This window comes from Falco peregrinus, chromosome 11 (assembly GCF_023634155.1).
Source record: "Falco peregrinus isolate bFalPer1 chromosome 11, bFalPer1.pri, whole genome shotgun sequence".
In the NCBI taxonomy this organism is placed as follows: domain Eukaryota; kingdom Metazoa; phylum Chordata; class Aves; order Falconiformes; family Falconidae; genus Falco; species Falco peregrinus.
This window is the reverse complement of record NC_073731.1, coordinates 2,039,261-2,066,288: the sequence shown is the minus strand read 5'-3', so window position 1 is coordinate 2,066,288 and position 27,028 is coordinate 2,039,261. Positions and strand designations below refer to the sequence as shown.

The window sequence follows — 27,028 nt, the reverse complement described above, 5'->3', positions numbered from 1 at the left end:
GTAACTTCATTTTCATATTTCATGTTCTCATCTAGGTGAGTTGGCTCACCTAGAGATGGCTATTTGTTTTTGGTTTTTATTTGTTTTTGGTTTTTATTTGTTTTTGGTTTTTATTTGTTTTTGGTTTTTATTTGTTTTTGGTTTTTATTTGTTTTTGGTTTTTATTTGTTTTTGGTTTTTATTTGTTTTTGGTTTTTATTTGTTTTTGGTTTTTATTTGTTTTTGGTTTTTATTTGTTTTTGGTTTTTATTTGTTTTTGGTTTTTATTTGTTTTTGGTTTTTATTTGTTTTTGGTTTTTATTTGTTTTTGGTTTTTATTTGTTTTTGGTTTTTATTTGTTTTTGGTTTTTATTTGTTTTTGGTTTTTATTTGTTTTTGGTTTTTATTTGTTTTTGGTTTTTATTTGTTTGGTGTCATGTGCGTGTGCAATGTCTAGCACAGTGGGGCCTGCTTTTGTATTTCAGCTGGTGTAAGAGTTTCTAAAGCCAAACATCTATCTATTCTGTTAACCAGAAGTATGTGCAAGGGTAGTCCAGCCAAGTTTGATAGTATATTTGCTTTGGTGTATATCTTTGACTTGCTTTCCAGGAAAAACCACACAGCTTCCACCTACTATATAATGATGTAGCCCTCAGGGAAGTTTTGAATTGCATTGGGAGTTTTCCTCTTGGCGATGAAATCCTACAAACCACAAGTTAGGAGACAGTGAAGAACTACTATTTGTTTGCCCTTTATTTCCCTTCCTTCCTATCTGTACTTAAGGAAGTTTGTGGCATGTCTACACAATTTTGTCCGTTCTGTTGCATCACCACCTGGTGAGCACTGAATCTCTTATCTCACAGATAGCTGCTAACAAGTTGAGGACAAAGTTTAAGTCTCCTGGTCAGTGGTTCTCTCCTGCTGACTAGTACAATGTTGCTAGGAAAGCGTCAAGTTCTTTTGCAACAGCTGATCTGCAGATGGGTTAGAAATGTGTGGCGGTTGGAATAGAAAGGCCTAAGGTCAAGAGACTCAAACTTGGCAGCTCACGAGGAGAGAAATAAGCTGTGGTTGTTGGCATTCAGCATGGTGAAAAGACAATCTTAAACGTAGATTAGTGACTGGAAAAACGTGGTTTCTAAGTGGCTTGCAGATGCATCTTGTTATTTCAGTAATTTGTGATGCATTTTTCTAGTGTAACTTTCTGGTTGGTGTATCGTGAGGATGTTTGCTTTGCTTTTCCTTCTTCTTCTTCCAGTGCTCAGGATGGGGAAGATGAGGATTTTGGAGAGCACTCGGTGTGGGAGCCTGGCTACTTAGCAGAAGGCATATAGGCATCATTCTTCTAACCCTGGAGATTGATTTTTTCCATCCTGTTAGAATTCTGTGGGGGCTTTGCTGCTTGCCACCTGATTTTGAGGGAGGTTACTGGCTTTGACTGCCTGTTTAAAAGTCCATTTTGCCACACCCAACTGCTTGGTGACTCTTACTAGATCGGTCTGGATTTGTGAGCTAGGAAGGTGTTAGAATAACAAAGGACAGTTAACCCACAAATTGAGGCATGTCTTGGTGTCTTTGAGTTATGTTTCTTTGTTTTCTGTTAATACTTTGAATTGAGCTGGCATGTTACTATAGTAACTATGAAACTCGCATGCAAAAAATCAGAAATGTATGGTTGTCCTTTGGGTTCTAGATACTGTACAAGCAAGGAAATAGTTCTTGATCTTCTGCTGGCTAGAAAATGTAAAGCAGCGTATAGTTTACAGATGAGTTGTCCTGAGATACTCAGAAATGCTTATGCATGAAGTAGGAGGAAAATGGTGTAACTATCAAGCTGCATTAGAAATGAAAGAAAAAAAGCTATTTGTGCCTGGTAAAAAATAGTAAAGTGTGAGACCCATTCTGAGTAGAATAGTTGAGTGTGTTTTCATGTGGCTTTTTTTTGTTTGTTTCTTCTTTTGTGATCTAAAATAGAAATTACTCCTGCTATGCTTTGAAAACACTGCATAGCGTTTTCCAGTTTTTAAGACAGTTTTTAGGGAAGCACAGTACAACTAGCACTGACGTCACTGGACTACAGCAATATGACGTAAGTTTGGTGGATAGCTTTTTTTAAATTGGTATTTCCATCAATGAGAACTATTACAATAAAAATAATGGGGTTACTAATATTCCCAAAATCTGAGAAAATCAAATTATCTCAGTAGAATGTTTTTTCTTTCAAATGGAAATAATCAATCTGCTGCTAACTGTAGCTGTCAAAACAAAGATTTTAAGTTACAGATGTTTTTAAATTATTGCTGTTACCTTTACCTGTGGTTTTTAATGGGTTTGTCTCCTTTATTACTTTCTGATGTATGAAGAATACTTCTGTGCCCCCTCCTCTGACATGTAGAAGTGTTAGGAATACCAGTGTGACCCTCGCTGGTTTTGCTGGAAGGCTTGCTTTGTGTCTTCAGCATGTACTGTGAACTTCTGCTTGCAGCTTTTTAATGAACGCAGTAATCATGTCATCAACTTCATCGGCTCTGAAGAATATGTTAATTAAGATGTCTTTAAATAAGACAAGACTGAGATAAATATAAACTTTTCTGTTGTCAATTAAAAGTGTTTGAGTTTATTGGATGCTTTTGGTCTAATGTCAAAATTTTAGTACTTAAGCAGTTGTTACTGGTTTGTGTCTTTTTTTTTTTTTTTTTTTAACTCTGCTGTTCCCTCTTTTCTGACAGAAGGTGAAATTCCTTAATGCCTATCCTTCTCTGTCCTTTGTGTTTCATAAGGAAATGAATGCCAAGTAAAACAAATGAAAGAGCATGTGTGAGGCCTTCAAAAGCAGGTTGTAGCTGCAGAACTGAAAGGCACAAGCAAGATCTGGAGGAAGTAGCAAAATGTATGTGGTAGTGGTGGAAGAAAAGTTGCTGCTTTTCTTCATCTTCAGCTTGAGAAATGCTGTTCCTGGGGCAAGGGCATGAATTTTCAGTGTTTTAAGCCCACATTTTCTTTAAAAGATCACATAATCAGATACACCAGAAAACTTATTTTCTTATGTGGATTGTGTCTAAGTGACAAAAACTTAAAACTTAAATTTTAAAACAAAAACTTAAAAACTTAAAACAAACAAAAAAAGTGGATAGCTAAAACCTGTATTGGTCAAAATCTTACTGCAGTGCTGCTTGATACCTGGTCATCTTTATTGATGAGGAGGACATCAGGACAGTGTGTGCAATCTTCCCACTCCCTTATCCATTTCATGTAAAGATAGTCTTATACAAATGCTAGTGGCTATAATGAATCCTCTAATGAATGTCCATGTTCCCTCTTTTGACCTGAAGATATCTTATGCATCGATTTGTTTTTATTTTGCAGACTGTAAGCTCTTATATCAGAGGCTTGTCACACAAGGTAATGTCTTGGGAATAGATGCTAAAAGAAATCTTGCAGCATCTGTTCTCCATTCTTTAAAGATTAATTGAGCTAATAAATATATTCTTCTGCAATGATAAAGTTGCTAATCTAAATACTGCTTAATTTGTTTAATTATGGGGAAAGCAGGGAAAAATTCCATCTGTACAAATCGGTGAAAGGGAATCTTATGATTGGTTTAATCTGTAAAATTAAATTGGATAATGTCTGCATAATGATGGGATTTGCATGGCTCTTTAGACCTCATGCCTTTGATTAAGTTCTGGGGTAATTATTGTATTTTTCTGCTTTATGGCACTGCCAGAACTCAGATTTCTGTTTATTTCAAAATGTGGTTAAAGAGTCTGGGTCTTAAGGAAGAGTTAATTTAGTTTTTAGAGGAATTACATGGTATATTTTTGGTTACAAATATTGCCAAAGACAGAATACATATCTTTGAAGCCATGTCTAGCTGGACAGGTGTTTGCAGTTGGCTAGATTATTTTAATATATTAAAGAGAAAGAAGCAGAAGGAAACAATCTAAATTGGTGACTGTAAACGCTGGATCTGTGAATGTTCGCATCTGAGATTGTTCTAAATTCATTCCAAGCTTTGCTAGTAAATGTATTTGTGATTTAAATGTAGTTGTGATTGTGAAGTGGGTATTTCCAGCCATCAGGTGGGCTGTGAACAGTTGTAGTTGATTATTGTGTCCACCTGACTTTATTAAAGTGAGTTATTTACCCACCACCTGATGCTGACTCTAAAAGAAGGCAGAATTTATGTGGTGAGGTCAGTTGATAAATTGGGGGGAGAAGGCACAGTTAATCTATGTGGCGTTTCTTGTCCTGTGTGTCACTTTAATTGTCTGTGAGCTTAGTTTATGCTCAGAAGCCAAATGGTTTATCTTCATTCTTCAGAGGATTTAATTTTACTCATGATGAGCCACTGGATTGCTGGTCTGTCATAGGTATGTGCATCCTATTCCTGAGAATTCCCTGTTCTCTTGCTATACTTACAAGAATAACGAAAAGTTTCTTTGGAGCTGACCTGTGTGACTTGTTTACTTTTAATAACAAAACATGGCATGCAAAATTCCGCCCCTGCTCTGAGGAGATACAGCAACACCCATATGGATGAGGGACTTTTAATAGGAAGTGGCATTGTAGAACCATCTTCTGAAATGCTGCTTGGATCCTGTCCATAGCGTTATTGATCAAAATGTTTGTTTGAAAGAGTGAGGTGAGGCTGGCAGTTACGTGTCAGAAGTATTTAATGGCCCTTTAAAAACATCCTTATAGTGGGTACTTATTTTGGTGATTTGGGAATTGTAGCAGAAAGAATTGCAACAGAGCCAGAGTTGACATATCTTCCTTGTCCATCTGTTCTGGCTTTGGTTGGCAGTTGGGTGTTGCAGGGGAAGTGGGTGGGTCTTTCTTCTCCCTCTGTTAGCTGATCAGAGGAAGATGAAATGGCGTATACCTTAGTGCTGCCATTGTATGATGCAGAGTATCTTCATTGCTGGGCCACTTGCCTCAAGTGTAATTTTTCCAAAAAAGGAAAAGTTGTTGCAAGTTGGGCCATATAAATAATATTGAAAAAAAACCCCACAAAACCTTACTTAAACCAGTTTGGTTATAGGTTTCTGTTTAGAGAGTAAGAAAATACTTGCTTCATTCTGGAGACTAGTTTTTCCCTGAACAGAATATTTAAAGCAGCAAGCATTGTTTGAAATGCTTGTTTGGGGTTGGTTTTCTTTATCTCAAATCACATTAACTGAGAACTCTCCTGTGCAGTTTGGTGGAACTCGCTCTGCAAGGGATGTGTAAAACCACTTTGCAGTAATTTCCATGAAGACCTGAGGTGACCTACAGCTGCCCCTGTTAATAATCAAAACTCCTGGATCCTTTTGTGATCCTAGGTGTGATACCCTCAAGATGTTAAAAATGGAGCTCCTTTTTTCACTTAATCTTCAGCAGTCTCCATCTTCTGCAGCAGCTTGTATACTTTCCTCAAAGATTTCAAAGTAGTTTACAAGCAGGGTTTCCTAAACTGGAAACTTCTCTTTATGAACGTGCATGTATAGCTAAAAGGAGCCAGATGAGAAAACCTCATTATTTGCTGTGGCTTTGCAGCCTGATCTAACGATGTGAAAGGATGCTATTAACAGTTAGTGTTCTTAACCTTGAATGGCTTAAATATTTGGTGAAATACTGAATTTAGAACAATTGCATCATACCAGTATATGATTTCAATGGAGTTTGTGTAGGCAGCAGCTTTTCTCAGGAAATTCTTGTGAAGTTACGTGCCCTTGTTTCCTGCTACAGTAGGAAATTAGGCATCCAAGAACTTAACTTCCCTTGAAATAATTTAATTTAACTTTTAAATGACCACATGTGTCATCTGACATTTCATGCCAAGACTTAACAACTTGCTTGTATATAATTTGACATCAACACATGCAGGATAAAAACCCCATGGCAGTTCCTCCCTGTGGTTATGAAGTGTGAGGGTACTGCATGGGTCTGAAGAAGCCTTTTGAGGTGTTTGTAGTTCTTTAGTAAAAGTGTAAAACTTCACGGTACTACATATGTGTTTATTGCTTAGATACTAGTTTGAGATCAGAAATGCTGCTTGGGGCAGCCTTCATTATGGGCAAATAACAACTGGGTGGGTTGAAGAATTTTGTAATCTGCCCTAGAGGGATTGCCACAAATGTAACTTTTACGCTGCTGTGAGTCATGTCACAGATATGCCATTCGTTTGAGTATTAATTTTTCCTGGTTTTCTTTCATTGTTAAATATTTGGCAATATTAAATGTTAACAAGAGAGGCCCTTCGCAATCAGTGTCCCATTGTGGTAGCTCCTGTAAGATAAAAGCAGTTCCTGTGTTGTGTGTTAGGCATTTTGCTAATTTTCTAAACGTGAAGTAGCTTTCTAAAGGTGAAGTAGCTTCTTAAAAACTGTATTCTTGCCAACTGTTTTTTTCTCTTTTGTTTTAAGAATAGCATACGTTCTCCAGCAAACTAATCCAGGAAATGTTTTTTATTTTCTGAATATCGAAACTGCCATCTAGCAGCCTAATATAGTCTCCTACCAAACCTAAACTGTGCATCAAGATTAAGTTTACTTGGTGTTTATATGTAGAAAATAAAATATTTTAGTTTGGTTTTTTTAATGCTGAGCTCACACATTAAAAAATGGAGTATCATATTAATAAACCTACCTTATCACAGACCTGCTGCAGATGCTTAGGAGGAGTCACATGTGAGAGCAGCTGGACCAAAAATCCAGCAATGGGGTGTAGAACACATTCTTGCTGAATTATTTTCTATGAGTAGACTTAAGTCCTCTGCTTTCTGTTTGCAAGTGTGTTTTGGGGGGAAGAAGGGGGGAAAAAAAAGGCGCTTTTTTTTTTTTTTTTAAATAAATTGCTTTTCTTGGAATTGTCAGTTTGCTAGTTTTTAGTTTTAAGCATTCTTCTCTTTTTCTCTGGAAACCTTTGCCACTAACTTTACTTTCTCTTTCTTAGTTGTCCAAAAAATCTCTCTCCATTTATTTCTCTGCTTTTTATCCAAAATTTTGATATTAAATTTAAAGTTTTATGCTGGTAATATCAGTATCTTGCAACAACACCAGGTAGTGGGCAATTGGCAAAAACTAAAATGAGAGTTTAAAATGATATCTCTTTGTTGTGATGGTGCCAGCTGATTTTTAAACAAAAAAACTTTGAGATCTATTTCTTATTAGTGGAACTTACCTTTTAGCTGAAACCATAATACAAAGCTTTAAAGTATGAAAGATCATGCTAATGAAAGGAGAAGGTACAGGGTTGCTTGTGGGTGGATTTTTTTTCTTTTGAGGGAATTCTTATTTTGTGAAAATTTTATGTTGTGAAAGCCAAGGTAAAATTTGCAGAATGGTTTTGGCTAAAAAAAAGTAGGAATGAAATCAGAATGAATCACTTTGTGTTTCACTTTGTTTTGTTGTTTCATAAATGCTATTCATTTCACATTAGGGGAATATGTTTGTATATGTGGCTTGAGGGGAAAAAAAAAAAAGCCAGGCAAGTATGTGCTAGTGAGCAAAATTGTTAACTTTCTCTCTTTAGGCAAACAGCAGTCATGCGGTTACCGATTTGGTGATGTGTGGGTGTATATGTTTGAATATACTACTAGTATTTTACTGAATGGTGTAAAATCACCTGAGCAAGGTTGAGTTGGTCTATAAAGTTCTCTCTAAAACCCACCAACTGGACTACTTCAGTAACTAATATGATAGTAATGCCATTCACAAATAGGTCATCTGCCTTTATTGTAATGGTAATGCTGAGGGTAAGTTACTAACCTGCACCATTATGGATTTTTGACAGATGAAATTTGGAGTAAAGACTTTTCTCCTGGAGATTTAGTGTTCATTTTGAGGTCTCATTCTATATTTCATGAAACAAAATCTGTCTTCTGATGGAAACAATAATTGAGCAGTTCATCTTACTGATTTTTTTTTGTTATGATTCATAAAATCCGGAGACTGCTTTGCTTAGATTTCTTTGTATCTTTGGGTGAAGCTTTGCTGTAACAAAGGCCTGCTTCATGGATCAAGAAAGGAGTTTTGAATATGTACCTTTACTTGAAAATAATCTTCCTTAGAGCTTGGTCTATTCTGATTTTTTTTTACTTGGTTCTAGTAGTAGTGTACTACTACTTTGTTTCAATTGCCTTATTTCTGCCATTAATATGCAAATAGGAAAAGCCACCCTCAGTGATTTATCTTCTGTGAGCTTCTCTAACAAATGAAGTTATTCTGATAAACATAGTACTTTATTACAAAACTTACTACACTTGTGGTCAGCTGTTACCAGTGCTACCACTTGAGTGAAGGGTGGGAAGAGGCGGCCAGTTCTCTAGAGGGTTATGCAAGTATTGGCTGGAGTGGCTTGCACCTTCCCTGTGGTATGCTTTTGAGCCTGGGCAGCCTTACTGTATGCCAGGTGACAGGCTGATACATGATGTGGTTTTTTTCTCTTGTCTACTGAAGCACAGAGTTCTGTTTCTGAAAGGTTTCTACATGTAACACTGGAGGAAAGGATTTTTCAGTGTAAGTGTCATTGGTGGAAAGAATGACAAGGAAAGGAAATGCCATTCCTTTCACCATGGCATTTGAATGACGATCTGAAGAGAATGGTTGGTTCAGTTAGCAATCATGCTGATGTGGAAGTTATAGAGGTCCTACTCTGTTATCCCTCCTTGGCTGGAGTTGTCATATAGGGCCTACAGCAGGGAAAGGACCTGGTATCTTCCTTTCAGCAGTAGAAGTGCCATTCTGATGTGGGTGGAGGGCAAGTGGGTGGTTCTCCTTGCTGGTTAGGAAATACTGCTTTTATGTAATCTCTTTTCACACTCCAGCTAGATGTGGAAAATAAAATTTGGGTGTGGGCATAATATCCTCCCATTAAGAGAACCTGGGAATTCAGTGACTGGCATAGCTGTTGTATGTTTCTGTGTTGAGTAAATGGAAGGCAAACCTGAGGAGTTTCTGCACTGTGCTGTCGTAATGGAGCACTGAAAAACCAGTGCCCATGCTCCTAAAACCAGTGTTCCTCACCAGAAACTGAAACCTCTCTCTCTGAGGTTCGGAAGTGTTAAATAGATTAAGTCTAGAATTTTGGTTACAGATTGCGCTTGGTCTTCGGGCATAAATAGTACTGCACCTTCAGGGACTTGTGCATTTTCAGCTTAATCTCCTTACCCCAGTGGACTCCGTATTCTTTCTTTGCCCTTCTTTTATGTCTGCTTTTTTGGCCCTTCCAATTCATTGACTTGTTCTTGGTTTCCCTGTGAGATTCTTTTCTGTTGGGCTGTCAGGGGTGTCTGTCTTCATGCTGCGCAAGCTGGTCTCATCAGGTGCAGCCTGCTTTTTCTCCCTTCTCCACTCCAAAGTGTAGGCCCCTTCCAGCAAATAAAGGTTATGCTGCTGTGACATGACTCGGAGGAGGTGAGAGCGAGGCTACTCCTCAGCCTGCAGCCTCTGTTACCAGCTTCCTGGTGGACTGCCATATCATGGGTCCCTTGAGGCTTTGGACCTGGTATCTGTGCGCAGTGCTCCGAGGGCAGTGTGCCACAGGTGGGTAAGAGTTGAGGTGATAGATTGACACTGGCTCAAGCATGGAGTATGTGGGCAATACTATTCCATTTGACCACCAAGTGATTTGGTATTTCAGCAGGATCAGCATCCAGTGCACACATAGAGGGGGACGGTTCTGCATTTGTGGTGGGAGACGGTGCTTCCTTGGTCCACCTGGGCCTAACATTGAGAGGGAAGGAGAGTGTGCTGCTGCTTGGTGCAAACCCGAAGGCTTGCTAGTCTAAAATATGAAGCTCAGCAGTAATCCTTGATGGACCAGGCACACTGGGAACTGAAGAAAAAACTCTGGTGTTACTGCCAAAAGCCTCATTTAAGGAAGGCAGAGCAGCTCTCTGGACTGGACTGGAGACTGGAATGGAACCCCAGGCTCCATTCTTACTGAAGCCCCTTGTTTTGCTCTCCAGACCAGGTGACTTGCTAACTTGTCTTGTGGGGCGGTGGGCCCCATGCAAGTGGTCTGCTTGCAGAAGGGATCCCAGCGAGCCAGGGCATGCAGAGTTGAGCATCTGCTGAAATAAAGGGAATGTGATGATACTTGGCAGTGTATGGATGCACATTGCAGTTCTGTGACTTAAATGTCACTTATTGATCAGTTGTCCTCCAGTGTGGTTTTTGGGTTTTTGTCCTTAAAAGCTTTTGCCACCATTGAACTGCAACGCTGCTTTAATGTGTTCTAAATTTGGAATTGAGGTTTCTCTCTGTGTGGTCCTTAATAGGAAAACGTTATTTCTAGAAAACTGAACAGAAATCCCTTTGGCCCCGGCAGGAGTTTAGGAAGCTTCTAAATACAGAGTCCTACGCTCCACCTTCATTACTTAGTTTTCTTGTATCTTGCTGTGTTCTGTGGATTATAAATATCACTTGAAGATAACAATGTTCTGCAAAACAAAACCAACCCACCGTTTGTTGTGACAGGAAACATAGGTTGTGAGGAGACTTGATGTTTTTGAAACCTGCTGGTGGGATTAACTTGAGTAAGACAGACAGGTCATGAGTATCTTGAAGTGGCATTGCTTTTGCAGAAAGTCATGGCTCAGTGCCAAACCAAAAATTACCTTAATGCCTTGCTTTACTTGATTATTATGTATGTGCTGCTGTGTCTGCTATATTTCTTACTACTTGCCTTTCATCTTTTAAATCAATTGCTTCTGTTTTTCTTTGGTTTTAATAAAACCCCAAGTTCTTAATTTTTTCAGTACTTGATTTTGTCCAGGCAAATAGCAAAACTAAAGATTATTGATGTCTGTACTGGAAATTCAAAATCTAATTGCAATGCTTTAATATAGTTTTACAGTCTGATAATACAATTGACGTAAATTGCAAATATTCTTTAACAGCCTTAATTTGAAAATTTGATGCACTCTTCAGAATGAAATATATTTATCTAAATGCTACTGTTTTTACATGAACACAATAATGCCAACAGGCTACGGTGGACCTGGGAAAAATACTGTTGCTGACACAGAAATCCAGAGAAGGACTGTTTTTGATTTGCCTGGTTGCTCACAACTGCTGGTATTGCTGCTTCTAGAGTGGTTTTTCATTACATGCTTTATGCAGTTTAGTAAAAATGTCATGGTTGTATGCTTTTACTTAAGATAATGCGCAATATGAAACTCTTCTCACCATTGTGCATTAGTGAAAGGGAGTGACTTCCTTAGCTTGGAAGCAGGGTGTCCTTCCTTATGTTTACTTAGTTCTTCAAGTTGAAATTGGGGAACTGGGATTGTCTTTGTGAAATATCAGAATTAAAACAAATTCAGCAAAGCAAAATATGCTCCTTGGGTCATGCCAGAGAAGGCTTTAAAAATAATGCCTTCATTTGGAAACTTCTCTACATTATAAGACAATAAAAATAGTAAAAGACGTAAACATAAAGCAAATAGTAGTGTCAGTTACTGTTCTCGGTTTAGTCAGTATCAGCATGCCGGATCAGTGCTCTGTGGGAAGTTTTCAAAGCTTAGTTCAGTCATTTTAACATTTCACAAATTTTGGTTGAGTCTCCTTATGGCTGCTGTTAAGCTGGTGTTAGTAGACCCTCTGACAAAGTGAGCTGATGAAGAGCAGTGTAACATTGTCAATGGCAACTGTGGGGTTTTTTTTTTGGTGCTAGAGACACTGTAGCTGCTCGGTAGCCTAAGTTTGGAGAATGAAAATAAAGAGCAGCTACTATGGTGTGTCTAACTTTAAGATTGGTCGCTGGCTTGGAGGGTGGAGATCCCTGAGCTGCCTCAGTAAAGATCCCATTATAAATGGAGAGATCTGAGCGTTGTCTCTTTCAAATTACCTGGCTTGTATCTAGTTCTGTGGTTCTCTGTGGGTGTAGAGGTTGGCTATATATTTATTTGATTTACTGGGAACCGACTACTTGCGTGCTTTCTCCTCTTTTCAACCTAGCCCTTTATTTCTGCTGAGGTTATTTGTTTGTTTTTCAGATGAGACCCTTTTTGCTCTTCCTGCTACATCTGCGCCTCTGATGCACTCCTCTGCAGGCAAGTTCTTTCTGCTCACCTTTGTCTGAATACATCCTGCATTTCTGACCCGATCTCATTAACCCTTTGTAGTAGTCTGCCTTTACTAAAAGTCAGCATGGGTCCAAGAATAATTTTGTTTTGTTCTGTCATGTTTTTGTTTTGACTTTTCAGTTGATCTGTTCAAGATTTTAATACACATTCATTTCTTGACATGGTAAACTGTTTTACAAATGAGCTACAGCCATCTGTGAATTCTTGGACCCTTGATGTAGGAGAGAAGTTGATACTATTAACAGGTTAACACATCAAAGCATAGTTGCTTTGCTGATATAGCAGAAAGTAAAACTTTCTGCAGTATTTCAGATAAGTAAAATTTGTACCTGTAGTATTTCTTTAATGGTTTTTGCTAGCTACACTGTTTACCAAATTCCCATTTTTAAAAAAGTGTTTAATAAGAAGACTTCTTCGTAGCATGCACATTTGTGCATGTGTTTATGCACAAGCATACACACATACCCTCTGTCTCATCTTGCCACCCCACTCTCCCTCTCTTACTTTGTTAATATTGCCTGCTGTACTTGGATGCTCTGCACTTGTCTGGCATCTTCAGCTTTACTGTGACCTTTGCGCTGCATAAAGTTGCTGCTTCTGTAGGCTCTCGCATACTTCTCTGCTAGAAATGAAATAGAATAACATACTTTAACTTGATACTTTGTTTTAATGGCTAGTAGTATTTATGATAGAACTTGGAAGAACCTCTTAATAACTACCATCATGTGAACCTGTCATGAAAGTTTGTATTGACTTTAAGAGCACTTGCATTCTCTAACTTTCCTTTCTGTCCATGGTCACAGAAAAAATTATGGACTTGCAGGAGCAGCCAGGTAGCACTAAGTCGCTTGGTCAAGAGGATTTTACTGCAGTCCCGCTTGATACTGCTCCTTCTCTTCCCTCCTTCTCTCCTATCTCAGCTGATCCCTTTAAAGAGCACGCAGCCTTTGATACACTGTCAGGTGGATTAACTGCAAGAGGCATTTACAAAGAAAATACAAGTGAGGTTTATAAAGAAACTATGGAAAACGCAAGAAATCCATTTCTTGCAGAGGGGAATGAAAAAGACATTTCAGAGATGAAATACTCAGAATCCCCATTTGCTAAAGCAGAAGCAGCCATTTTATCTCAAGCAAAGGAAGGAACACAGCTAGAGGGCCCTAAAGAATTACCTAATCTGGAGAAAATGCCTGCACAGCAGCTGAAAATGTCTCCAGAAACTCCTCAAGATTTGTTTGAGAAAACAGAGGAAGATCTCTTTTACGACAAAGACAAATACAGAGGTGGTGATGATGGTGAAAAGGGGGCGCTGAAAGAAGACCCTCTTAGGAGTGAAGAATATGCAGACTTCAAACCGTTTGAGCCAATATGGGAAGTAAAAGGTGCTAGCCACAGACTGAGTAGTGTGAGAGAGGATGTTGGAAGTAAAATAGATGCCAAACTAGAAAGCAGTTTAGATGAGAAATATGGTGTAGGTAAGCTGAATGTGCAGAAGGATTACGAAAGAGAGAGTGAAGGCAGCACTGAAGATCGCTCTTTCCCAAGTACCCCAGAAGCTGTAAAAGAACCCTCACAGACTTACATCACTTGTACTAAACTGGAATCCTCTGTAAGTCCTGATGGTAACAAAGCCAAATCTCTTTCTCCACTAGAGGAAGGCACTTCAGAAAATAGAACCGATGATGAGAAAAAAATCGCAGAAATGAAAGCTCAGACAAGCACAGAACAAGATAATTTTAGTGCTCCAGCAGTTGGCAAGCAGGAAGGTCGGGAAGCTGACTATGCTAAAACAGAGAATGTATCAACAGTGCCATCTGACACTGCAGCAAATATGCCTGAAGGTCTTACTCCTGATCTAGTACAAGAAGCGTATGAAAGTGAAATGCATGATGCAGCATGTACAAAACTTGCTTATGAAACAAAGATTGATTTAGTTCAAACCTCCGAGTCAGTACAAGAGACTCTCAAACCCGTGACACAACTCTGTCCCTCATTTGAAGGGTCGGAAGCTGCTCCGTCACCAATACTGCCAGATATTGTTATGGAAGCCCCGCTAAGCACTGGGGCTGCCAGTGCAGAAGCATCTGCTGTGCAGCTTGAAGCTTCCCCATTAGAAACATTTATTCCTATTGCTAATTATGAGAATGTAAAAGAAGAGACTGAAAAACCTCCCTTATACCAAGAGGCAGTGAATGTACCACTGACACAGGCCCAAGAAGCAAAAGAGGCATTAGCGTTTAAAAAAACAGATCATGAGAGTAGGGTCAGTCCTGAAGATGTAGAGACTCCATATATATCTATTGCATGTGACTTAATTAAGGAAACAAAGGCCTCTGGTGAATCTACTTCTCCATCCTTTACAGATTATTCGAAGACACTAATAACAGAATGCACTTCTCAGGATGTGCCTGAACACAAGGAACATGTTGAAAAGCTGTCTCCACAGTTTGGAAAATCTGACTTGTTCAACAGCCAGGTGATAACCGACTTCACTGAGAAAGTGAGTGAAGATCCATCTCTCGTCTTAAAAAGTAAATCAACTGAGAACATTGTAATTGATGATGAATATGAGGAACGACTGGTGGATTCTGTAGCTGCCACAGGCAAGCCTTATTTGGAGTCTTTCCAACCCGAACTGGACTCTTCCAAAACTGTTGCTGCTCTGCCATCTGAGCCAACACCTACAAAAATAACCAAGACGGAGAAGATTCCTCTTCAAATGGAAGAGCTGGGTGCTCTGGCTTATTCAGCTGATGTATCTGTTGCTACAGAACCAAAACCAGGAGACAACAAAGCTCTCTCACCCGTGGAGTCTTCCCCAGTCCCAGTGGAAGAAGACTTTGTGATGTTAGCTCATCCTAAAACTGCTCCCGAGTTTTTGGCAGAAGCCACTGACAGAGAAGTAATGCACAAAGATGAAAGTGAAGAGATCAGTAAGGCAATCCAAGGTGAGAAGAGGCAGTTGCCTTGCCCAGAGCTACCCTGTGATCTGTCTATAAAGAATGTAGAAATAAAAGCTGAGGAAGATACTAATGCCTTGAAAAAGTCCTTGGAGGAGGTGGAGAGAGAAGTGCCTCAAGTGTCCATGATGTCCTTACCGGCCACAGATACCTCACCTTTACCTGCTGAAAAAGAGATAGTCAGTGTAGTAAAACCAGAAGCTTTTGAGAAGGAAGCTGAGCGAGAAGCTGCTTCTGTTAAAGAAAAGGAAAAACCTACTGCTGTATTTTCAGCAAAGCTGAATAAATCTTCAGGTAATCTGTGTATGCTGTCTTCCAGTTCACTAATCTACATAATTCTTTAGCTAAACTTAAGCATGTCATGGCATTCTTTTTAAGTCACTTTCTGTAAACTTCTCTATGTAGGCTGAAGGTTTACAGAAAATGTTAGTGCCTGCACTTTTACCTTTTTCATATTCTGATTGCTTTAGTACTTTTTTTTTTCTGTTTATCAGGGATGGACTCACTGTCTCCTGTTTTCTTCTTCAGTTCTCCTGCTGGTGATCTGTTGATCAGAAATAGTCACTACTCACTGCAAGCTCTTCTGTGGTTGTCTACAGGCTGGGCATGAGATGGCCTTCCAAATTTGCTCTTAATATGTATTAAGATGGTATTTCAGTCTGCTGTGTGTATGTGATTTGAAGAGGCATTTCTTTTCATACACAGTTCAGACATCAGATGTCAAAACTTAGGAAAGTACCCTTGCTGCTACTGTACGTGTCTGGAAAAGAACCCGTGCATCTCCACTCGCGTGACTTGCAGCTTGCATTAGATCGAGGCCAGTGGTTTAAAATAAAATAGTGCACGTGAGGGAGCTTAGTACTGGCGTTACTAGGAAAGTAGCCATTAAGAAGCAAGAGTATCCTGCAAACATTAAAATGGGTTTATACACAGCACAGATACTAACTTCCATTTCTTTTTGCAGGTGGGGCTTGCACTTCAGCGTAGTTACTTTGTCTTCTAATAATCTGTAGTTAAAGTAGCGGAAGGTTGCAGGAAGGGTAAGACCACTGTTGTTGCATTCAGTTCTCTGAAGTGAATGCCTCATGAAATTCCAGCTCTTTGTGTAGACTAGAGGAGTACTTTGCTTTTTGATATTGCAACACTCTGCTGCTACTTGAGTTTTGCACCAGAAGTGTTCCTGCTAAAAACAGCTACTGCAGAAAGCATGACTCTGTTCTAAACAGGAGACCAAACGTTTGTTTGGTATATTTGCAGGTGCTGCAGTCTACAGTTCATAGAATACTACATTCCTATTGTACGTCTTCTACATCAAATGTGTTTTGGAAGGGAGTAACAGGCGTGTGTGGAGGGGGAACATCAGGGTGTTGTTGCAGTTGCAATAGGATTTGGAAAATAAGATAGAAGATGTAGTTTTAATGTTAACTTCGCATGATAGTTGCTATTTGTCCTGTCTCGCCTCTTCTATACCTACAGGTAGGCAGAGAGGAGAGAGTTTCCCTTTTCCCTTGTGGTGAAATTTCAGCGACACCTGCATTGTTAAAACACTGTGTTTTGTGTTCTGTGAAGACTTCTCTCCTTGCGCTCAGACTTCCAGCATATAGTACTGCCTAGAGAACAGCTGCTGTGTATCTATACTTCATGTTAAAGGGTTAATTGTTTAGAGATCAGACTACTTAAAACCAAACCAACAAACAACCCCCCCCACGTTACAGTTGGTATACTAGCTTTTTAGTTCTTTTAACAAGAAGCCTTTGCAGAGGTGTATTTAGTCATTGCATAGATGTAGCAGACTGGGGGTGGTAAATCACTGCTTTGGGAAGAAAGACTCTTGCTTTGGGTCTGCGAAGGACACAGCTGCTGCTCTTCTGTCTGCCAGAGAAGCTGCACATAAAACCATTTGCCACAGCAGAAGAGGAGAGAGTTGCATGGTGTCTTCGTGCTCCCATCCAGCAGCACAGTGCTGGGACAGGGCGCTCATCTGTCCGGCAGTGGCGTTAGTTGAGGGGCGGGAGCTGGGCCAGGCACGTGGCTGGTCTGGTGGAACTGTCTGCAGCCTTGCTGTGTGTTGTGCTTGCTCTGTAAAGCAGTTGCAATGTTAACTTTGGACATGCTGTGTTGTTTGGGAAGGAAAATTAATCTTGTTTTTTGCTTTACTGTGGAGGAACACTTAAAGCTAAATAGATAGAATATGAACTCAAAAATGTGATGCATTTTTTCCTATATTCTTCTCAGCAATATGTGCTGTTTACTTTTTTGCTTGCTTCTGCTGTATTATAGAATACAGAACTGGACTTCTGAGACCTGCCTTGAAGAGTCTAAGGACAAGCTGTAAACAAAATCAGTTGTCTGATTTTAATACCACGCTACTTATGCACAATTTCAAAGTAGCATTAAAGAACTGATACATACATTTGTCTTCCACACTCTCAGAAAGGAGTGTTAATTCATCACAAGGCAAAGAATGGATCTGTGCCTGTGTTTGGCCTTCTGAGTCTAATTCTGTTGTGTGGGTTTTTTTCAGTCTTCCAATCAGTGGAACTGAAATAGGTTTTACTGTGCCTCAAGACTTCTGGAAATCAGTTGGTGTGATTGTACGACTCTGATGCTTGTTAGAACATTAATCTGAACTGCCTTACTGATGCACTTAACATTCAAGGACCTTAATTTAACAGTCCTGTTTTTCTGAAAGCTAACTGAAGTGCCAACATGCTTTATGTGTACCTGCAAGTGTAACTGCAGGAGTCCCAGCGGATTGCAGGGAGCTAACAAACCCTGAAAAGGATGTGGACTTTTTTTTTTTAAAAACCTCCACCCCTCCAATAAAGCAAACATAAAGCTTTGAACAGCCTCCAGGGTAGAATGAGGTTTGTTTAAAGCTGCCTGGCAGACCCTTGGGTAACCTGTTTTGTTTTGTAATGGTATTGGACCACAGGGACTTCATACTTTATAGCTGCACAGGTCTGGAAAAAAACTAAACCCCAAACCAAATTCAGAACTGTAGTTAACTATAAAGAAATGCCTCTCCTTGTTAGAAGCTTCTATTTATAGCAGTTTCAACAGCAGCTATCCCCACACACCACCAGCAGTTCCTACTGTCTTGGATCCAGTGATTCTCCCCCCTCCCGCTGCCATTCTGTTTCTCAGTATGTGCTGTATTTGCCTTTCTAGCAGATAATAATCCTGCTGTACTCTCACCAGACTTCAAAACGCACATTTCTGATCTCCATAAAAATAGTGCATATTAAGATGTGACTTCAGATTGGATGTTTCCTGATAGTTCAGATGCTGCTGACCTGTGCCACGGCTGGTGTACGTCCAGCTGTGCCAGGGCTTGTGCTGGTGGGCTGTGGGTGGGCAGCGGCAGGGTGCGGCAGGGACTCGCCAGTCGTATGTCACGGCGTGCTCCTCGGGGAGGGCTTTGATGCCATCTAGTGCTTGTAAATGGGCTGTAGCTTGAGCACGCTGTGCCTTCTGGAGACTGCATCCCAGCTTTTGAGAAACGGAGCTGTTAAACTGAGTACATTTAAATCGAAAGCTAAATAGATGTATTATGTATCTCGGCCCTTCTCTTGTACTTGCTTCACTGATAACCCCTTATTTTATATCAACATCATTAATTCCCCAAATAGGCTAGAAAACCATGCTCTCCAGAAACCTTTTTTTGATTGGGGGGTGTGGAGGATTTCGTATTATTGAATTACAAAATCCAAGTATTTTATAGAACACCCCGCGCAGCCCCCTGAAATCTAAACTTCTGACCATGGCAGAAAGTTGTGTACTGAAATGTAACCACATCGGCAGTTTCAATTAAACCTCTCTGTATGTTCATGGTCAGTGTTATGATATTTGAAAATGGCATTGAGATCATTACTATTGAGGCGGGCAGTTTCATGGGACTCCCTCTTTCATAGTGTTTTTGAACATCCAGCTCTGCAGACATTCATTTCCAATTAAATCTTAGGGCTTCACAGATCTCTTGTTTTCATACCTGCTATAGGAGGGCATTCTGTAACTGAGTTATAGAAATGTAGCTAATTACTGATAACTTACACTTCTCAGATTTTCTTGAGGGGGCAAATTCAAAGGTGAAGTCCACGTGGGAAACGTACTTTGAGAGGTTGAATGAGTAGTACTAATGATGAAGCTTTCCTTTTTTGCTCCTAAATGATGGGGGTAGAAATAAAATACTACCCATGATTCTGTAACAGCAGACCAGGTCATTACAGTTATGAAAAGCTTAAAATAAGTCAGAAATGCTGCCTTACACCAGCACTATGCCCATTTGGTTAATTTCTGTCAGTTCCTGTATTTATAGTTGTTTAAATAGAGCTATTCAGCAGATGGGAAGGGTTTGGTTTTGTTTGGTTTTGTTTTTTCACTGGGGGAGAAGTACCTTGGAATGCTTCTGGAGTTTCCTTCAGGAGCTGATTATTTTTAAAATATTTTTTAACTCAACATAAAATCTTGATTTAATTTCATCTGATGGGATTCTTAGATTCTTTGATTCTTCAGGTCATCTTTATGCTACCAGGTAAATAATAATAAATTGCAGACTTCTGTTCCAGGGTGGAGAATTTGCAGAGGAGTAGGAGGAACGAGGAAAGAAAACAGGCCTAAACAACCCTGAGTGAAATTTTTCTGAAGGGAAGACCTAGGCTGCGTTTCATTAGAGCTGTCATGTCTCCCCTGTTGAGAGGCAAAGGCTTGCATAGCTAAGACCACTAACAGAGCAAGCCTTTGGGAAGTTACTTGCAGAGTGGCAGAATTATGGAGAAAATGGAGCGTTCGTGGTAAGTTATCGACCTTCCCAGCAGCACAGGGAGGCGGCCAGCATTGAATGAGGCTTCCGGTGAGAGCAGACTTAGGTAGTCATCCAAAATGCACTCCTGTGGGGAGTCAGGAATGATCTTCAGGGCAAAAATAGTGTTGTCAGTCCGTCTGCTCAGGATAATTTAACGTCTGTGTAGCAAGTGAAGTACTCAGCCTGCAGGCATGCAGCCCCTTTGAACATAGGCGCTTTCAGTAGAACAGTATGTTTAGAACTGATTGCATCTGGTTTGGATGTCTGGGTGAGTTGATAATACCATCTTGTAAGTAGCCTGTTTGTCGGATAGTATTTGTTTAAATGTTGGTGTAGAAGCAGGCATACAGTTTCCCTACTGAAACAATAAAGCTTATACTGAAGTTTGTTGACAGTGCTGGTACTCAGTTTATGTGTGGAATGGGGTTACACGGGTGTGTTCTCACCTGAAATAAGAGATGTGAGTGCAGAGGGATACAGACTTCTATTAGGTATCGTTTGTGTGGAGTGGTATGAGCAAACACTTGAGTATGCAAAGAGTAAAGGAGACTCTTGAGGGCAGGGAGAAGCTCCTGTGGAGGGAGTCAGTGGCCCGTTGGAGACACAGGACAGGGACTGGTAAGGCAGCTGCGCTCCCAGCTCAGCTGTGTGTTTGTCCATGTTCTGGCGGCTGCTCATCTGCCCTGGCTGCTGTATGGCTGCTGCTACAAAATGTCTGTTTAGGAAAGTCTTTCCAAGTGTACTATTTTGAGTATGTAACTAAAGAATAGGAAGAAGATAAGGAAGAGGCTTTAACTGTGTATCTTTTGAAAATTGACAATTGGTGAGAAGAACTTCCTGAAAGCATCAAGTTTTTGACTAATTCAGTGACAATGCAGTCATCTAAACAAATGTCGGGGGGAAAATCAGAGAGTTTGGGCTTCCAGTTGATCTTAAGAATTTCAGCTCAAAGACAGAAGCAGTTTTTCAGATGTGTTTTTGTACTTTTTTGTACAGTGCAACTTTTCAAGTTTCTTGCGCTATGATATTTTAATATACACTTCCCATTTCCCTTCTATAGTACGTGTTTAGATTTACCTGTTGAAATTGTGAATGAAATGCACATCTTTGCATAACTTAAAAATACATGTAACTGGTGTTGCTGTCAAAGGAGGCCTTACATTTACATAGCAATTGAAGCAATAAATAGGGCTTTCAGGTAAATTTGTGGTAATCTTTCTCCATGTAAGACTGACTGTTCTAATGGAAAGTAAAACTGTCTATTTAAGGACCGAAGCAGGATCTTCATCCTAGCCAGTCCACAGTATTTGTGTGGAAATTTATAAATGCCCTTCTCTAGTTCTTCAGAAAATGGCGCATCAAATGTTTAAGAGGCTTTGGAGCAGTGCTGGGGAGTTTTTAGCATTTTATTGTCAGCCCTAGGTATTACAAAGACTCCAGACTAGCAAAGTCATATTTTCTTCAGCAGGGATGGAAAACAGAATGACAACATTGTTCTCACAGCTTTTCTCTTTTAGATTTTGAGTTTCTAGTTTATGCTTATCTTATGTCTGCACAATACTTTCTGTATGTTAGCAGTGTAAACTTCCAGGTTCTTGTTTTTATTTAAATGAAGGGAACGTTTAATTGTCAGATCTGCAGCTGACAAAAGAAACTGCTGATGTAAAATAAAAAGGGGGAAGGTGGTTGTAGGAATTGGGTAGAGGGCTAGAGGTAACTGTTCTTCTCAAGCCTCCATTAAGAATAAATACAGCTGAGCAGTTCAGAAGGATTAAAAATATCAGCAGAAAGACTTACTGTGTTCTTCATTGCCCTCTTGCTTTTGTTACAGGCACTGAAAGGGTCCTATTCTGTTTTCCTTCAAGCTTTTTTTTTAAAGGGAGAGGGGTGTTACAAAGGTGTCTCTGTTAGTCTTCTAGACAGTCAGACATTTGTTTAAAAAAACAAAACAAAACACGAGTGAGTGGGTATATCTAGGAGGTTTGTAGATGTGCTTTAACCATTGTTTGAAAAGCATTCCGTTCAAAGCTTGTCTGGTGACTACTTTTAGCTCTGCTCTGCTGTGAAAAGCAGCTTAGGGCGGTTTGGCTTTTGTTAGTCTGCGCTGAGCCTTGCAGCAGTGGCATTTTCAATGCACTGGTGTTACCAATGCACTGGTGCTGCTCTGCAGGGAGAAGCTGTTCCCCTCGTGCCGGCGAATTCTTTCACTGCCTTGTGTCTTTTCGGTTTTGTTGGCAAGCGGTTAAGAACCAAATGGCTGCACCAGTTGGGGATTGCATTTTATTTAGTCTTAGTGCCGGAGCATTAGGAGCCTGGTGACAGCTTGCACTGCGTCAGTGCTCCACACCCCGCGCCGTCAGCTGACCGGGCTCCTGCAGCACCAGTGCAGCAGCAGACTGCAGACGCTGCTGGGGAAGCCCATGTTTCCCATCCTGGGCTGTAGATTTCTTCTCTTGCAGCTGTCCTCTTGGTATGCATAATTGATAATCACAGCTGGAGGGTAGATCGTTTGTGGAGAGATGGACAGTCAGCCAAGCAGTTGGAAGGATAAGGGTATTTGTTCTTTTCCCTTTTTTTCTTTCCTTTTCTTTTTTTAAAGGTAAAGAAGCTGCGCGTTGTTTTTAGGAAACGGTGTTTGTAGCATGTATTTGGTTGTGAAATGTATGTGAAGATGTAAGATATGTGCATGCTATATGCAAAATTGCAAAAGCTTGAAGTTAAAATGGGTAAATACGAGCAATGCAGAGAATAAATTATTTATGTAGGTGAAATAGCTTGTGTGACACTGCAGATCTTTTTCAGTCCTACAGAGCATATTGAAGAACAGCTTGTTTTGGTACGCACTGCACAAGTGCTAGCATAGTCTGAATTTAGTTGATGTGCCTTTGAAATTCCTAGATTATTAATAATATAACAGTACTAACCATTAACTTGAAAGAATGTCGTGTCTGCATGCAGTTCATGTAGTTCAGTAATTTTATGAGGAGAATTCGCATGCGGACTACAGCAGGGTGGTGGTGGTTGTTTTTTTATGTTTGGCATAGCATGTTTCGAGTATACCCTTAATCACGTTTGCTTTGGATTTTTCATAATTCTGTTGGATTCTAGGTTAAAACTGATTCTTTTTCAGAATTTAGAGCCATACTATCAAATTGTTTTAGGTAAATAAGTAGCTAACCTTAAATTAGTGTGGTTCTGACCTTTGTTCCTGTAACCACCAATGGGAGATCACCAGTGTAAATCTCTGTGGATCATTACATTAGTGCTCAGTGTGTAAGAGTTTAAGCCTTATTTGAATATGTAATCTTCATACTTTATTGACAAAACAAGCTTTAAAAAAATTTAATCATCCTTAGATACTTAAATGTCTTCTTCTTAAAGGGCCCTGTCATGCTTGGTACTTGTGAAGTTTTCCTCTTTTTTTTTTTTTTTTTTTTTTCTAACTGTTGTTCAAAATCTGTGTTTGTTTCCCACTTGGACAAAATTGCCAGCTGTCTCGTATCTATTGAATGCTCTATCAAAACTGAAATATGTAGCAAAAAAGCCTGCAGGGGAAAAAACTTTGCCCCTACAAAACACGTTTCTAAAAGTTCTAACCTTTCATTAAAGGGCTGTAAAATATTAGGAAAAAATATACTGCAGCATTTGGTAACATGTTCTTGATGTGTGACTAGTTTAAATGTTCAGCGCCCCGTATGTCAGGCCTGAAGTTCTTGGGGGTGGGGGGGGGGGGGGGGGGCGGGGGGAAGAGGGTGAGGGGGTGAGGTCAGAACATTTTTCTAAAACGTGAAAGGCAAGTTACCTTCTGGTATTCAGGCCCAATTTTCAGGTTTCCTTCCACAACCCGACAAGCAGGGTTGGTGGTGGTCTGTCCCTCACTCCAACTGAAGGCAGACATTTCTGAGCCTACAGTTTGAGGCCCTGAGAATAATGGAGTCTTTCTTGGTTTAAAATTAACGAGTTGCCAATCATAAGCATGCCTGTATGGCCCACCTGGGGGGAGGCCAGTAAGGTGGGGTGTGTGCAGTTGGCTTCTTTGCAGAATGTAGACCCGAGTAGTGTGTAAGCACTACTGTATGTGTAAGCAAACCTCAAGCCATCCTACGTGGGTATTTTGTGCTAGTATAACTGCTTCAAGCAGTGTTTTAAATTCTTTGGGTTTGCATAGTGATATCCCCTTGGGTGGAGGAAGCTGGTTAAGTGCCTATTTCTCCTTCCAAAGAAGTCCCTACTGCCTTGAGGTTTAATTATAATTTAATTGGTAGGAATAAGGTCTAAAAGAAAAGGGAAGCAGAGCAAGAAGAAGGTTTTCTGAGGAAGCAGAAGAGTCTGGTTCTCCTTTTGTAACTGTTGTTGAATCCTGGTTCAGTGTGGTTTCTGGTAGCGTTTGTTTATTGTAACAAGATGAAGACTCCTTGTTTCATGTCTTCCTTCGTTAGGTCAGGCTCCAGTGGCGTGGAAAATTATGGGTAAAGTTCAGGGACAGATTACACTCTTTGTCTTGCCCCAAAATAAATATAGAAGCAAATATTGCAACATGTTTCTTTCCATGCTAAAAAATAACCTTTAAAAAAAAATCATCAAATCTAAAAGCAGAGAAGAGCCAAAAGTATGGTTCATAGTTAGACTTTCCAGCTAAAGCACTACTTTCTAATTAATATAATCCTTAACTCAGTTTTGGTATGCTTGTTTCTTGTGCTACACCTGTAGTAGTTGAGGAAGCAGCATAATGGAAGTGGTACAGCCTGTGGTATTAGTACCTGTGGTATCGATCATCTAGATAGGCAGGATGAAGTAGGTTTATTCTGGGGATGGCGTGACTTTTTATTTTTAGCACTTTCAAAGACAGGCCTCTGTGGAGTAATTGGTACTAAAATGTAATATTTATTTTTTAATTATTTCACTGAATTCTCAGGTTTTAATAGCCAAATAATGCTAATGGTAGGATGAACACCATAGGTATACTCTCAGGCTATCCTGACTTTATATATTTATTTATTTATTGTATTAATGTGCTGAAAATCTATCTGAATTCTGGTTCAGATTAGTTAAATGGTGGAAAAGGTTGCTTAGGCTTGTGCAGTCCTTGATCTCTTAAAATTTTTATTGTGAGTAATCAGGGCTTTGCAGTAATTTTCCCAGTTCCTACATTGTGCGCACATGCGCGGGTGTATGATTAAGTAAAACCGAAAGAAATTCCGCTTTGGCTCATTAGTAATTTCTAGGTAGTATTTGCCTTTTTGGGGGACAGTCTTGTCGTGTCAGACTCTGCTTTCATTCTAGCATGTACTCGTGAAACGTGTATTGCTTTTTCTTGCTAGGGATTGTGGGGCAGATGTGCCAAGTCTGAAACATGCATGGTGCAGACTTGTTTTCTGGACCCTAAGGGTCCAGTCAGACGAGCCTGTCAGCCCCGTGGATGTGGCACTCCTTCGTGGTGCCTGTCCCCGCGACAGGGAAAGCTCTGTTGGTTGAAGTCAGCTCCACGTGCTTGGCACCGCTTGTAGTCATGCTGTAACCCCCCCAGTTTCACCAGCCTGGGATTGTTTTGTTGTTACTGACTTGCAACAAGGCTGTCAAGGGCCCTCCAAGCTGGCTTCCAGCACATCTGATCGGGGTAGAAGGAGGATTGGATTCTGTGGTCTGGTCTGCTCCCACTGGCATGTCACCCGTGATTTCAAGTGGTCGTTCAGATGCAGGAAATCTTGAAAATGCCAAAGCCCCGGCCTGCTAATGGTGTTTGTGTGCGCCTGTGCCCGCGGGAGGGGTCAGGGGCTGCTCCCAGGGCCGGGGGCTCCAGCTGCGGCTGCCCCGCACCCGGCGCGGCCGGGCTCCCGCGGAAGGGCCCGGCGCAAAGCCCGGAGGCCGCTCAGGTGTGTGTCGCCAGCTGGGAAGTGCCCCTGAGCAGCGCGGGCAGCAGTTCGCCAGTCGGTGCCCGGCTGCTGGTTTTTGCTGGTCTCCGGTGAATTCTCTGCGCGGTGCTATGGTGACTGCGGCGGTGCGCTTCAGCGGCGTTTGAAAGCAGCCAGCTTCCATCGCTTCTGTTACATGTCCGTGTTAGCGCAACGCTGCCTGTGCCCAGGCTGATGCAGAGGAGGCGCCTATTCGCGCCTCGGCACGGTTTTTGTTGGGAGAATATAAAGAATCTCTGCTTACCTTTCAGCTTACTGAGAGGTCCCAGCGCGACGGCCCTCGTTCGTACAACGTTTGTAAATCGTACGCTGTTTGCGGTTTTTGTTTTTTTGTTTTTTTTTTTTTTTTAATCATCCCTCTCCACAAAGGGCCTTTCTTTGGCGTGCACCCCCGTGTCCCCGAGCGCTGACAGGGCGGCCCTTGGCGCCCGGCCGGGCCCGCGCGCGCCTCCCGCGCCGCCCGTTGCGTAGCCGCGCCGCCGCCCGCGCGCCCGCCGGAAGTGACACGGCGCGGGCAGTCAGCTGCGCGAGAGCTTGGGGCGTGCAGCCGCACTCAAGATGGATGCCAAAATGGGTTAGTCCCTTTTTCTTGGTTTTCTTTAATACATGTGAAGTAAACGCGCTTGTAGATCTCGAGGCTTTTAATTTCTCTGTCAAAAAAAGGAGAGGATTGCTGCGTTCAGGTTTTATTAAAAGAGGATTATCAGGTTAAATATATTAAACCACTTGGGTTTGTCATCAAAAAACGTTAAGAATCGTTCGGTTTTAAGTGTCTGTGAAAGAAAAAAAAGACTTAAAAAAATAATACAGTGATAAACCTATCACAGCACTCGCTTTAAAAGCAAAATGTAATTGGATGAGTGCTGCATGTAAGGCACGGATGCTAGCAGTACTATTTTTAGACGTGCCAAGTGACAGTTCGTGCTTACCAAATGTAGGCAGCTGTTCTTGCTTTAGAATAGGCCTGGAATACTTGCATTAAATGCGTGAGATTATAGTTCCATGTTGTATAAAATATAGCTTAAAACCATTTCCGTGAGGAAAAATGCTGATTGGCAGGGTTCTTCCTGAGAATTGGCTAGGGTTTGGTGGGGGTTTTTTTATGTGCTGTGAATATCTCATGTATAAGTTAAAGCCAGAAAGCTGCTTCTAGTAATGCTTTTAATCTTTTCTTTTACTTCAGAAAGAAATGCAAATTACCTGTTTCTGATCAGTTGGAGAATAGAAATCAATTGCATTGTGTGCCCTTTTGGACTGAAAATTACAAATCAGTTTTTCAGTGACTTCTAACACTGAATTT

At 40.6% G+C, this 27,028-nt stretch overlaps 1 protein-coding gene across 5 annotated transcripts in view; it reads left to right on the top strand.

Moving 5' to 3' along the window:
• The window catches only part of RTN4 (reticulon 4), a 47,451-nt gene that overhangs the window by 4,540 nt on the left and 15,883 nt on the right, over nucleotides 1-27,028 (top strand). Inside the window, exons 2-3 of one of the 5 annotated variants that reach the window (XM_055816010.1) lie at nucleotides 11,963-12,019; nucleotides 12,856-15,306. The exons of 1 other annotated variant lie outside the window; for it this stretch is intronic. In XM_055816010.1, coding sequence (XP_055671985.1) covers nucleotides 11,963-12,019; nucleotides 12,856-15,306 — 2,508 coding nt within the window. Of the gene's footprint in view, nucleotides 1-11,962; nucleotides 12,020-12,855; nucleotides 15,307-22,172; nucleotides 22,370-26,169; nucleotides 26,303-27,028 lie in introns of those variants that run through there. 3 more of the 5 variants (XM_055816011.1, XM_055816013.1, XM_005235030.4) reach the window with 3 other exon arrangements.